The sequence below is a fragment of the Chaetura pelagica genome, unplaced genomic scaffold (assembly GCF_000747805.2).
Source record: "Chaetura pelagica isolate M959 unplaced genomic scaffold, ChaPel_1.0 scaffold302, whole genome shotgun sequence".
Classification (NCBI taxonomy): Eukaryota; Metazoa; Chordata; class Aves; order Apodiformes; family Apodidae; genus Chaetura; species Chaetura pelagica.
The window spans coordinates 1,634,106-1,647,804 of record NW_009952561.1 but is presented as its reverse complement, the minus strand read 5'-3'; the positions used below and the strand labels follow the sequence as shown (position 1 = coordinate 1,647,804).

Here is a 13,699-nt window from a genome sequence, read left to right as displayed (position 1 = left end):
AGGGAAAGATATTTGAAATTATTTTTCTTGACTGATTTGCTCCATTAACAAAAAATTATTGCATGGTCACATTTATGCATACAAATATAGCTCTCAGCAAATTCAGCTCCAAGTTCACACCACAGGAAAAAGAATGTTCCAGAACATGCTAATGATAATTTAATATTTTAAAATTGCAAATCTGTGATCTGAAATTATAATATTATGGTCCCATTGTTCTGTGAGGCAATCAGAAATGGAGATTCTGAGAAAACATTTGCATAATAATTGCTGCTGTGCAGGTCTGGGCTCTGCATGCAGGTATTTGGGACCTGCAGTGTTTCCCTGCATAGACTGGAAGACAAGAGCTGATGTGAGCTGGTGTTTTGAAGGTTTATGTCTGTGCTCCTGCTGTAGAAGCTTTTAAATCTTCCTTTATGTTTTGCAAGTCACAGGGATTGCTTTGTCTGTTGATATTGGCCTGACCAGGACATTCCCTGTCTCTGCTTATCCTCACCCACTGGAGAGCTCCATCATGTCCAATGGCAGCGTGGACCCTGCCCGTGCTGCCTGCTGAGCCCCTGGTGGGAAGTCTCCTCCAGGCATCCCTCAACAACTTCAATAAAGATGCAAGTCCCCTGAAACCTTTCCTGTGGTATAAATATTGTTGGATAAGGATGTGCCCACTCGGTGCCTCTCTGGGGAGAAGCCCTGCTGGGCTTTCCCATGGGAAGCGGGGCAGCTCGCTGGGGTTCGGGAGGAAGGAGCAGGGGGGGCTTTGGGGCTGGTGACCAGTGTGGGTGCTGGGCAGGGTGGCCTGTATCCCTGTTCTGGCTGTGCTGAGGGTTCCTAGGGCTGGGGGCTCCTGGGGCTGGCTCTTGCTCTTGGAAACACTTGAGAGAGGAGAAAGGGGTCTGGATTCATGGAGTCCATATCTCTGTGTACGAGGAAAGCAGTAGAGTCCTTAATGCACAATTATTTGGTAATTTACCTGTGGGAGAAATTTCTTTCAAACCTTTGGCAAGTATCAGCTGGCTTATTTCCTAGAGAGCAAGGTTTTATAATGCTTATATATTTTATTCTTCTGGAAGTGTGCATTTCAGTCTGTGTGTCTGATCTCTTGTGATGCCATCCTGTCTCCACTCGCTGAACAAACCTGATCTTTTCAATCTCTCATGTGATGGGGATGGTCTGATAACAGATGTTGCTCTTCTCTCACCACCTTTATTCCCACTGTATCTTCAAGGGCTGCAGGCAGCAGGACTTGGCAGAGAGCAGCAAGGGTAGGACCCTTCTGCTGTTGCAGGCAGTTCTTGTAATTATTGCACAGTTCACTGCAGCTCGGTGGGGAGCTCTGAAACCTCCACGAAATGCAAATGTTCCTCACTTGGGTTCTTTTCCTCTTTTCTCCTCCCGTGTTGGATACATGTATCAAGGGGATGGGAAAATCTCACTGCAGGTCGGTGTTGTGTGCACAGCAATAGAGCCTCTTGCTTTCTGTAACTTACTTTCTTCCTTTCTCTTCTCTTCCTTTGTTGTTTTGCAGAGTCGGAAACATGCCAGCAAAGTTCGCCTCTATTACATGCTTCACCCCCTAGATGGAGGCTGCCCAGCTAAAAAGCTTCGGTCAGAAAACGTGGGTATCATTTAAGTCCCTGTTTACTCAGCTGCTTGGTGAATGATTGACTCTGTGCTGCAACGTTTTTTTTCTGTCACAGCCACAGGTGATCAGGTATCCAGTGTAACATTTAGATTAGACTGAAATACCAAGTAATTTTCAACAAACTATACAGAAATATTATGTGCAGAAAGAGAAAGGGTAATTGTATCTTTAGTTATTCAAATGCTGTTTCATAAGAAAAAAATATGCTGATGGCAAATATTCAGCATTTATTCAGTTTAAGTGCATTGGCAGAGTCACCTCGGAGGTCTCTTCTGTCTCCTCCCACAGGTTTGTGGTCAGCCTGCAGTTTTAAAAACTGGCAATTGTTTTCCTCAGTTGCATTCAAATAAACAATTGAACATGAGGAAATTAGACCAGCTCACAGTCATTTGTCAGGCAATAAAAGGAGACTAGATTTATAAGGGACTGATTCACAGTGAATTATTCATTCAGCTCTTTCCCCTGCTCTGGGGCTAGTGTGAGCACTGTTGCTGAGGTTCCCAGCAAACAGCATCCAAATCATTTCAGATCTGTGGGACTGTGGCTGTGGTTCAGTGCTATCAATATTTAGTGAGATATCTTCTAATTAAAGGGAGAAGCATGCAAGTTTTGCCAAAGGAATCTGAAAGATCCTTCACACAGGAATTAAAATTATAGTGGAACTTTAATGTTGCACACAGGGTAATTAAAGATGCAATCTACCCCTTAACAACAGAATCTCACAGTCTTTTTATTGCCTTATTAATTGCAGAATGTGAAAGGTACAGTGGACATGCACATAGAGACCTGGAACACGGTTCTCTAATGAGCTTCATTACATCTAACTAGAGCACATGTGGCTGCAGGTACATCCTGGTGCAGGGCACAGTGGACAGGGAACCAAACAGAGCCCAGATAAGTCAAAGCTGAACTGCTTCCTACTTATTTTGTGAAAGGCAGCAAGGAGAGGTAATGTAATTCTGTGTTTGCTGAGGCTTGATTCTGCCAAGGGCAGCCCTTAGCAGGGGACAAATTAACAAGTCCTCATGCACTGGGTGAACGAGAGGCTATGCAAGACCTAAATTCTAAAATTATGTTATAAAAATACAGCATGGAAAATCTGCCAACATTTACAGCTCCAAGCAGGTCTATTGCTGATCAGATATTATCCAAGGCTTTGCATTTAGAGAGAACAGCAATATTCAGCACATCCCCAGTGCTGCATGGCAACCTCTCAGCCACGTCCAGCCTGGGGCACTTGGTGCAGGGACACGACTGGGAACAATCTGTGACAAACAATTACATTTCTGTGTAGAAACATCTGCAACTAAAAATGGAATATTAGCGCTTTTTAATTTTTTTTTAAATTTTTTTTGGTCAAAGCTTGCAGGGTTCCATGGCTGGACACCATTTGATTTGTGTCCTTTTGACCTCAGTCCTCAGCACCCTGTCTCTCCAACGGCAGAGGGAAGGAGAAGCTGCTGCAGTTGTAGCTGCTCAACACAACCAGCTTAGAAACACCATTTGGTGCCTGACCTTTCCAGGAGGCACAGGGTAGTGTTTGCTGTTATTTGAGGACTATAAAAATACTCTGCACTCCCAAAACACCCATTAGCCTTTCATAGTAAGAAGTAGGAGGCTTATACAATTAGTCTGGCACTGGATAACGAGGCAGTTGTTGGGCTGCTCATTATTGTTCTAATTTTTTTGTGGGGGAAGGGAAAAGTCTCCTGTCTTTGGTGTGCTAAGGGATTGTTGACCTTTCCTTTCAAATATCCGCTTAACATTTCAGCTGAAAGTAACCTGAGAAGGCTGCAGCCTGTGTCAGCACCCTGCTGAAATCAGGAGTCCTATCCTTAAGCCCAGGGTTGGTGGATTGATTTAATCAGCCTGTTCTCACTACCTATAAAAAATAAGACCCCATTGATGATGAAAAGTTCTGATATGCTACAAAACACATTTTCCCCTTCAAATTCTTTCTAGCCCTCTTTGTACTATAAGACAGTAAATTACTTTAACCAGCATCATCTTCCTTGAGAAAGAAAGGAGTCATAATAGCAAAGATAAACATTTGAGGGAAGAAGGCAGGATATGAGGCTTGTTGCTGAGTGTAACGTGTGTCCTGCAAGGCAGTGCTGGAGGTGGTTGAGGCACAAGCTCTGCCTCTCTGGGGCAGAAGTGGTGCCCTGGGAGGCTTCAGTCCCCAGTGAGCAAGGAAATCAGTTTTTGTAGCTTCTGGTGCACGATTTATTGCATGCTGCAACTTAAACCTTTGGCAATTACACTGAAACTGAGATGAAATGTCTGGGTTTAGAGCTCGTGTTCTTACTGTGTGTTTTGTACCTGATCAGAGTTTTTCAGCCAAGAGGTCAGATGTTGGTTTAAATGAAAGGAATTTGTGATGGAAGACTGGAATTTGTTCTCTGATGGAAGGCTGGGACTGGCTGGGAGCTGTTGTGAGGGTGTGGAAAATTAACTCAGATTTGAAACTTTGCAGTGCTTTGAGTACTATATTTTGTATTGCTATATTTCAAAGGTTTGTATAAGCTTTACTTCTTAGTAAAACCTAGGAAATGAAGGCAGCAGATTTGTATCTGCAGAATAAAAGTCCTTAATTTTCCTGAGGATTGCTTAAGAAACATCCAGCAAAGGATGGCAACTGCCTGGCTCTGTGTGAGGATTATGCCTTTTAGCAGCTTGTTAACAGGCATCTGAATAAATGAAGTTAATTCTGTTGGATGTGCAAGGCTTGCTTTGAAGTTTATAATATTACAAAGAGAAGCCCTATAAATTAGGCTGGTGTGGCATGGCTACAGAGTTAAGGGGAAGATGAGTGATGGCAGCATTGGAAAGTGGATGTTTTATCCCTGAGACTGTGGAAGGTTCTGATGTAACTCGGTTTACATGAGGCCATTCGCTCCTGTCGATGCTGCACCTCTGAAAAAGTCAGCGAGAAGGGATCGTCTGGAGGTGGCTGCAGAAACTAATGTTAGAAAATTTCCTTGCACATTGGCTGGGTTTATGCAGCATGGGGTTAGAGAGCTGCTCGTGTGGGTTTTGTGGAAACTAAATCGAGATGATAGTGCCTATTTACTGTTGCTGCAGACAGAGCTGGGTGTAGGAGCAAGGGAAGTGGTGAGGAGAGAGGGATGAGTGCACCTGTGGGTGCAGAACATCACTGGAGGTGAGTGCACAGAGGGATGCTCTGCACCCCTGGGGATGGATGGGTGCACAGAGGGGTGCAGAGCATCCCTGGAGAGTGGGCTGTGGGTCAGCTAAGCCCTGTGCTGTGGCTCAGGCTGGGCTGCCCCCCAGTCTCATGCTGGGCTCCCCCCCCGTCTCACCTGGACATCCTGATGGACACCAGGTGTTATTTTACCAGCTGCCTGCACAATCCTGTCACCAGGAGTCGTTCACCGGGTGGCAAAGTACACCCGGATCAGGTTCCTCCAGCCCATCCAGTTACAGGTAAAACAGCCACTGACAAATGAGAAGGCATAATTATCCCATAATTACCCTTCAGGGCTGGGCTTGGCTTCCAGTGTCTGGGCAGCTTGGAACAGGGTGTTTGGGTGATGGAGAGGGCAGGGGGGCAGCTCTGCTGGGGGTGCTGCAGACTTTGGTAGATGCTTTGTAACACTCAAGCCTATTTTGCTGTGTGCTGGGGCTCTCAGAGGGACCAGGACTTTGAGGACACCCCTGTCCTGCAGGCAAGTGCCCATCTGGTGGCCAGGTCCCAGCCAGGCTTTGAGGCACTTGCCTGGAGACCTGGGTGAACTTGGAAAAGCTGCACAGCAAACTGTGGCTTGGTGGGCATGAGAGCTTGGGCTGTAAATGAGGGGTCTGAGGGCGGTTGTCTTTTTAAATTTTTATTTTTGAGCTGTATTTTATCCCTGAAAGTAGGTTGGAAAGGAAAAGCTGTCACTGAGGAGCAGACCAGGCAGAGGAAGAGACCCTGGTGTGTAAACACTGAAGTGTATCAGCTTTTCAAACAAGCTCTGTTGGAGGCTCTTTATATGTTGCCACCGCTAATGATCAATAGAGTCTGGAAATTTTTTTACTCTGCTCTTAACTTTCAAGTGATTTCCCTTTGAAGATACTTTATATCTTGAGAGACATATATTTAAAAGAAGTGCAAATTACACTCAGAACAGTACTTATCACCCCCTGAGATTTCTCCCTAAGGTTTAAGTTGATTTATAGTTAACAACAACAACAAAAAAAATGATGAAAATCACTCCTTTTTCTAATTGTGCTTATTTTGGGGGAGAAAATGACCTTAAATAGTGGGTTGGGTGCTGAATGTGGTTGGTTTACTCCCCTGGGTATCACAGAGCCCTCTCCTGCCCCTTGGCTGCTGGGGAGCTCAGAGACATCTCCAGGGCTTGCGGTGCTGGCTCAGCCTGGGGTGTTCTTGGTGTTTGGGGGGCTTGGGCAGTGTCCTGGTTTCCAGCTGAGCTGCAGTTTGGTGAGCACAGGGACACAGTCCTGAGGGCTGGTCCTGTGCCCCCCTGGCCACCTGAAGCTTTGCACAGGGATGACCTGAGGAATGTGTTTACAGCTTGTTCTGAAACTGAGGTTGCAGTTTCTAGAGCAGACTGTTTTCTGTTCTGGCTGTACACCAGAATACTTGCTTTAAGAAGGCAGAGTGCAGGGCTGTCTCCAGATGGCTTGTCATGGAGGGAGTTCTGCCCTGGCACGGGAGGCAGCTCTGACCAGCTTGTCCAGGGAGGAGCTGGGATGATAACCCCCCGATGCTGTGGGTCATGCCCTGGCTTTAGAAAGGTCTTCCTCTGCACAGAGGAATGTTTTCAAAAGAGATCACTTATAAATGGTGCTCAGTAGCCAGCACAAGATCCTGTGATGTCTGGAAATGTGAGACCATGTGTATGTGACCCTAATGCGATTCCCATTATTCCTATGGATTGAAAAATGAATTGTGACTAATAGTGCAAATGTGCTTCTTCCCCTGCTTGTTCATGGCTTACATTTACCCCTCTGTGTCTGGTGACAGAGCCAGCACCAAATTCATGCAACTCCATCAGCCAGGGAGCAGGAATGAAGGCTAAGGGAAAGCAGGGGTGAGGGATGAGTCCTGGGAACGGGAAGCGAGGGGCCAAGCTCCTGCTGCAGGGGAGAGTGGAGAACCTGGGGGGTGGGAGCCATCTGGGCTGAGCAGGGCTGGGACCAGGCAGGAGCGGGTCTGGGGGGGACATGGAAGGAACCTGGGAATCATGGCCCTGGCATAACAACCTGGATTCCCCTCTTCCTTCTCTGTGGCTGCCCCTGCTGGGCTGATGAACCTTTTTTAAAAGTCTGTGTTTTTGTCCCCACCCAGGGCAGCGACGGTGACTCGGTGGATAAGAACAAATGCTGCACACTCTGTAACATGTCCTTCACCTCGGCGGTGGTGGCCGAATCGCATTACCAAGGGAAAATCCACGCCAAAAGGTTAAAACTGTTGCTAGGGGAACAACCATCGTTAAAGGCCACAGGTAAGTCCAGAGCTGGGGCAGGAGGGGGCACGGGTGCTGGGGAGAAGGGATGTCTGGGGGATGGAGGCTGGCAGAAGCAGCTTCTTCTTTGTGTTGCTGTCATAACAACCTTTAAAAGTTGCTGATGCTTATTATCATCTGCTTTGTTCACGTACATCTGTGCTTGATCAGCCAGGCTGGCCTTTGCACCAAGGATCTATCCCTGGCTCCATGCTGCTGAAATGTTTTGCGGGGTGGAAGACAATCTCTCCTCTGGGCACTAATAACCAAGCCTCACTTTAATTATCAGAAGTTGTTTGACAGCTCAGCTAATACATTTAATAAACCTTTCCTGTCACTGTACGGAATGAAATATCATTTGCATTTACCTTAGAGGGAAATCTAGTCCTTAAAAACTGTTGGATTGATTGTCTTTAGATTTTTGCCCAGATGGGCATTCATACTTTCCTCCATGGTGATTCCAATAATACAAGACTATTAACTTTCACATTTTAAAAAATTAAATGTTGCAATCGGGTAATTTAACCATCTTATTGTTTGCTTAATGATAAAGTCCCTACAAGCCACTAATATGCTGCAAAACAAAACTTCCTCTGTGCTCGTCGGGCCAGAGCACATTCAAACAAAGTGTTCTTCATGCTGACCAGGCAGGATAACTGGGCTGTGGTCCTGCAGGCAGAAGTTTCAATAGTATTTCAGCTGTGCCCAGTGACAGAACAAGGGGCAATGGGAACAAACTGGTAAACAGGAGGTTTAACCTAAGTATAAGATAATTCTTCTTTACTTTGAGGGTAACAGAGCCCTGGGACAGGCTGCCCAGGGAGGCTCTGGAGTCTCTAACCCGGGAGACATTCCAAAATTGCCTGGGTGTGTTCCTGTGGGATCTGCTCCAGGGGATCCTGCTCTAGTAGGGGGGTTGGTCTGGATGACCTCCAGAGGTCCCTTCCAGCCCCACCATTCTGTGATTCTGTGATTATTCCCAGTAGCACTTCAGTCAGAAGAGAAGGTGAATTTTGCTGTGTATTTTACATCCTGCCTGATACCATGTGCATAAATCCTAGCCATGCTTAACTAAGGGGGGGTTGGCTCTCTGCCTGTATTTTGCTGCTTTTTTAACTTTGCAGAGTGTAGGTGCTGATGCATGGGCTGCCCCTTGTCTGTTGCCAGAACCACTTTAGATGGTGGCTGATCCCACTCGTTTTAAGGAGCGAGTGGCCCCGCCTGCTCTGAGGGTAGTGGGCTCTTCAGCTCTGGTAATTGCTGGGAAAGAGCAGCTCCAGGACCCTGCAGCTCTCCTGGACACTCCATCTGATGAGGCTGAGTGGCAGCAACACATTAGTGAGCACCTCCTTGCTTTCCAGCAGTTCTCAGAAATGTGCCCTTTGGACACCCTGTGTTTCTGGGCTTCCTGCAGAGTCACTTGGCTTTTCTGCTGGGTTTTTCTCCCAGTCCTTCACAGCTGGCACCAGGGAGAGTTTGGTTTGTCTGACAGAGGTTCAGGGGCTCCAGTGCTAACTTGCAGCAATAAAGAGGTACTGATAATTACTGATGTGTTGCTGCCCATGGGTCCAACCCCTCTTGCTAGTCTGGGGACCTGGGAGTTTGTCCTGTGACCAAGGAGCAGGAGCTGGTGGTCTGGGAATTGGTTTGAGAGAGATCACAGTGCTGTTCTGACCATAGCACCATGACCCTTCCAATGGTTACATGGGTTGAATGCTTTGTTTGGTGTTTCCCTAGTCATGTGTGAGCAAAACAAGTGAGAAAGACTCTATACAAATATTTGAACTATCATAATATTTGGATATAAAAAAAAACAACACAAACAAACTTTAAATGTTTTAAAAGTTCCCCAAGTGCTGTTATCATGGCCGAGACTAAACATATACAGTTTATCTGAAAAGGTGTTCTAGTGGCAACTGACAAGTAAAAATAGGTAATAATCTCTGGATTGCCCTGTCTTATTTTCAGCCTTGCACAAAAATTTATTCTGCCACTTTGAATTGTTGCAAAATTCTGTATTGGACATTTCCTTAATGAGTGGGTCTGTGTGGAGAGGGAAGAAGCAACTGGTGAAGTTGTTGCCCAGCTGTCCTTGCTGGAGTCACATCGCTCACACAGATGTGCAGTTGCCTCTGTGGAGTTCAGCATGTCTTTGAATTGCACAGTAACAAAATGAGCTTAGGGGACAAAATGAAGACTAATGAATGCAGCTGAAACTGCAGGGGAAATTTAGGAGGAATTCTTGAGTTGTTTGACAAGCAGCATTTTCCAGTTTAAAAAATAGAAAGCATAGAAAAATCTGTAATATTCTTGGAGAAGGTGAAAATTTGAAAAAATGTTCATAACTGGAATTCTGTTCCTGGTCATGGTTTCAAGAGGTCTTGGCTCTGGAACATGCTGGGCTGTGAGGCTGCCATGCGACCTGGAGCTGCTGCTGGTGGCCAGACCCTTCCCAAGGGTCCTGCTGCCAAGTAGCTCCTCTCTGGACACAGTGGCTGCATGCCAGCTCCCATCCCTTTCCAGCTGGGATGTGGCAGAGGGAGGGTTTCTCCTGCCCCCGGGGTGTCTGCTGCCCAGCACCCTTCCCACAGCAGAGCCATGCTTTGTACCACCCCCAGAGCTTCCCTGTGCCTGAGGTGGGAAGTTTGTCTCCTCTTTACAAGGCTCAGAGCTCCGGTGGCTCTGCTGGTGCTGTCAGGAGAGAGGGAAGTCCCCAACAGCCACGTTTGTCCCAGTGGGAAGGTGATGTCTCATCCCTACAGTGAATATTTGTGATCTCCTCTGTTGCTCCCACAACCATAAGGTTGTGGCCCTGCCAGGCTTCATGTCCACACTTGCTGATGGATTTCCCTGTTCATCTCCAACATCTTCTGCCAGCCTGCACCCCATCAGCAGTGAGTTACAGCACAAAGAGTTGGGGGGAGAAGGCCCCAGTGCCATGTCAGAGGGTGGAGGTGGCCATTCAGAACTGCTGCTGCCAGGGGAGCACTCGAGGTGAGGGATAAGGATGTGATTTTTCTGGCAGGAAAAGTTACCTTGGCTTTTTTACCTGCTGATTCTCTGGTTCCTGGTATGGGGTTTGTGTTTCACATACGCTGAAGGGCGCATGGTCAGTGGTTTCGGGTTTGGGTGCCTGGATCTTTCCAGCAGCAGTTGGAGTCCACCTTTGTCTCAGATTTTTCTGAAGAAAACTGAATTTCTCCAGTGACCTGTTGTTGTGGCTGTTACTTTCTCTTGCTCAGTTCCTGGACAGTGGCAATGGTAAGAAGCTGGGTGCCATTTAAATACAGCTATGAATAAGAAGTTTTGCATGCGAGAAATAAGTCAAACATTAGTTCATTGCCAGAGTGCTAAAGTGTTTCTAACTTTGTATTTTGCTTCTTGCAGCAAAGTAAGACTTTCTCACTTCCCTCCCACAGCAAAAGGGAACGAAAGGCAGACTGTCATGAGCTTTTAGCATTTTTAAATACTTGAAATAGTCAAAGTAGCAGCTTTTATGTTTGTGGTTTAGATGGAGAAACATTTTTAACATTTGACGTTTTGTGAGTGTTTATTATTAATTTTTGTGTCGCTGCTCAGGGAATGATGATATTTGCTGTTCTGTTGTGGTTAGGCAGTGCACATCAAAATGATAAATCCACACTCGGGGAGAAGTCAACTTTAATCTCTTTCTCTTCAGGAGGATTGGGAAGACACGGAATGTTTTTGTTATTTGCCAGGCTGGGTTCAGCACGCCCTAGGACTAGCAGCAGCTGGAAATGGAACCTGAGGAATGTGGCTGTACAGGGAAGGATTTTTATCGTAGGTGCTAAGAGAAGATCCCTGCCTCATGGCTGGTGTTGGGCCTGTGCAGGGTCTGTGCTGTGGGGCAGCAGCCCATGGGCCAGGGGCAGCCCATGGGCTGTGGTGGGCCTTGAAGAGGGCATGAGGGGCTCTGGTGCTGGTCCCCTGGCAGCATCACTTCTGAGCTGCCTTTGGAGGAGCTCAAGGCACCAGGCTCCCCAGGGGGGCTCAGCTGCAGGGTTGGTGGGTGGCTGAGCAGCAGAGGATGCTTCAGTTTGTTTAGAGAGCAGGAGAGATAACTCCTGTGGACACCATCAGCACTGGGAGCCTCGGCCTCCCTGGCTCCCTTCTGGCAGCAGCTGACATGGAGCCAAAGAGAAAGCTAACCAGAAGATCTGATAGCCTGGGGCCTGGAGAGCAGCAAGTCAAATGTACCATGGCGCTCCTGGACTGCTGTAACAACTGGTTGTTTATGCTGGTCCAGATGCCTGAACATCTCTGCAGAGCAGTCCCAGAGCCTGGCCATGCCTGGGAGCTGCTCAGCCCTGTCCAGGGAGCTGGTCCCAGTGTGATGGTCAGAGTGGGCACATCCCTGCATTGGGCAGTTCCTGGCACCGGCGCTTTGCTCCCTGGGGAGCTGCAAAAGTATGTCAGGAATAGGTGAGTGGTGTTTGGTTGCCCCAAGTCAGATATCTGCACAGTCTGCATGACCTTCGTTTGGACAGGCAATACTCTTAGCTCCTAATTTTCTGTGTAATGAGCGTGTGTCAGCCCTGGCTCTGCTCGTTGGTGTCCCTGCACTTCTGCTTGTGTTCAGGGCGCCTCGGGGGAACTGGGGGAGCATCTCTTGTGCTGGAACTGTTGATGTTAGAAAAGTTGTTTTCAGGAGCAAAATAGAGCAGGGTCCTGCCTGAGCCCAGTCTGCAGCCTGCCAGCTCTGCTGGGAGCAGCTTTTCAGGACTTGCATGGGTGCAAGGGACATTAGGGGCTGGGGCAAAGGACAATATTTTCCTTGCTGGCATTGTGTTTGTTTTGTGAACTGTTTGTAGGATGGTTAGGTGGGGCCAGGCAGAGTTTGGGCAGAGGAATCCTCTGGTGAGGTGAAATGAATCCAAACAAGCAGGTGGTTTGTGAGACAGCAGAACCTTCCATAGGAGCCCGTTGTGGCACTGCTTTGTTAACTACTGCCCAGGAGAGCCCGTCTGGCTGGTGCTGGGCAGGGCACTAGTGACAGCAGGAGTGGTGAAACACTTCTGCAGATGTTCCTCCAGCAGCCTGGCCAGGAGGGTGATGGCCCCTCAACCTGCCCAGGCTACAAAGCTCAGATACCTGGGCAGTTGTCAAAAAGAACTGAAGCTTTTAAACCCTTGGAAATCAGTAAGGTTGTGAGTAATGTCATATGTAAGATACAATTTCCCTGAGGAAAGTTAACAGACTGAGCAGGACAGCAGAAGATTTATAGCTTTAAATTTCTTGAGGTGTGGAGTCAGTCACAGTGGGCTTCAGTCATAATTAAATGTCTGAAAATATCCCTGTTTGCTCACAGCTGCTGTTCCCAGTGTTGGACCCCGAGGTGGGTTCATCACCTGCCAGTCCCTGCTCAGCTGGGGCAGGATGGAGCCTCGGGATCAAGGAGCTCCTCTGCCACCCAGAGCCCTGCCTGCTCTCCCCAAGAGACAGGGTTGTTAATTATTTAGATTGCAGACATTTCATCTGGAAAAGAAAAGAAAAACCACATAAAAGGGAATTTTTGAATGAGGTGTGATAATGAAGTGCTAGTCGTTGTATATTTTTGTGTCCCAGCCTTATCTGAACTTTATTTTACTTTAAACTGTTTTTCTGTGGCTTTGTGACTTAAGCTGTACAGAGCAGGAAAACTGGCAAACAAGGTGCAGCTCCATGATGTAAAGACTAATCATCTGGGTTGGTTTGTTGTTGTTTTTTTTTTTCAATTATTTGGGGACCACGTTTGTGTTCTTGGTGAATCTGAAGGGAAATGGGATGAAATTAAAGTCGTGGGCAGCTTCAGTTCACAGTGGGCAGGTATTTGAATGAGCAGACTGTATTTTTTTCATCAGGGACACTTCACAATTAGTACAGCTTTCCCTGTGCTTTCCAAGACCAAATAAATTGCAAAATAAGACTCCTGAGATAATGAAGAATCTGCCTGTCTTGAGAAACAGATGCCTGAGCATGTTTTATTTATTGTGCACCGGCATTTTTCTTGGAAGTAGCACTGGAAGCAGCACAAGCTTAGCAGGTTTAGTCACAGCCGTGTAACTGCAGTGAGAGCATCCTCCTTTCCCAGCTCGTGAAATTCAGAGAGTTGGGAAAGAGCCCTGTGCTATCCTTTCGTGCTGCTTTTTTTTTAAAGGGAAACGGTCGATTTCCGAGCAGTACCATCCAAAATATCCAGTGGGACCCTGTAACTGCTGCTAATTATTCCCGGTGTCTAATGTGGGATCTGCCTCAGGGTCTGCTGTTACTCAGACAGCAACACCAGCCTGGAAGAGCTGATGTCTGCACGTTTCCCGTTCCAGAAGCCACCCTGAGCTCCCTGAAGCAGCCGCACACGGACAGTCCCCCGGCGGTGCCGTCCCCGCCGCAGCGGCGAGACTCGGACCGGTACTGCCAGCTCTGCGCTGCCTGGTTCAACAACCCCCTGATGGCGCAGCAGCACTACGACGGCAAGAAGCACAAGAAGAACGCGGCCAGGGCCGACCTCCTGGAGCAGCTGGGGAAGACCCTGGACCTGGGAGAGCTGAGAGGTGAGAGGTGAGAGCCTCGGGGCATCCCGGGG

The 13,699-nt window shown here is 47.6% G+C and overlaps 1 protein-coding gene across 1 annotated transcript in view; it reads left to right on the top strand.

Moving 5' to 3' along the window:
* Window positions 1-13,699, top strand: part of ZMAT4 (zinc finger, matrin-type 4) — a 41,056-nt gene that overhangs the window by 12,548 nt on the left and 14,809 nt on the right. The window contains exons 2-4 of the mRNA XM_009993228.1: window positions 1,526-1,615; window positions 6,960-7,116; window positions 13,440-13,667. Coding sequence (XP_009991530.1) covers window positions 1,526-1,615; window positions 6,960-7,116; window positions 13,440-13,667 — 475 coding nt within the window. The remainder of the gene's footprint in view (window positions 1-1,525; window positions 1,616-6,959; window positions 7,117-13,439; window positions 13,668-13,699) is intronic.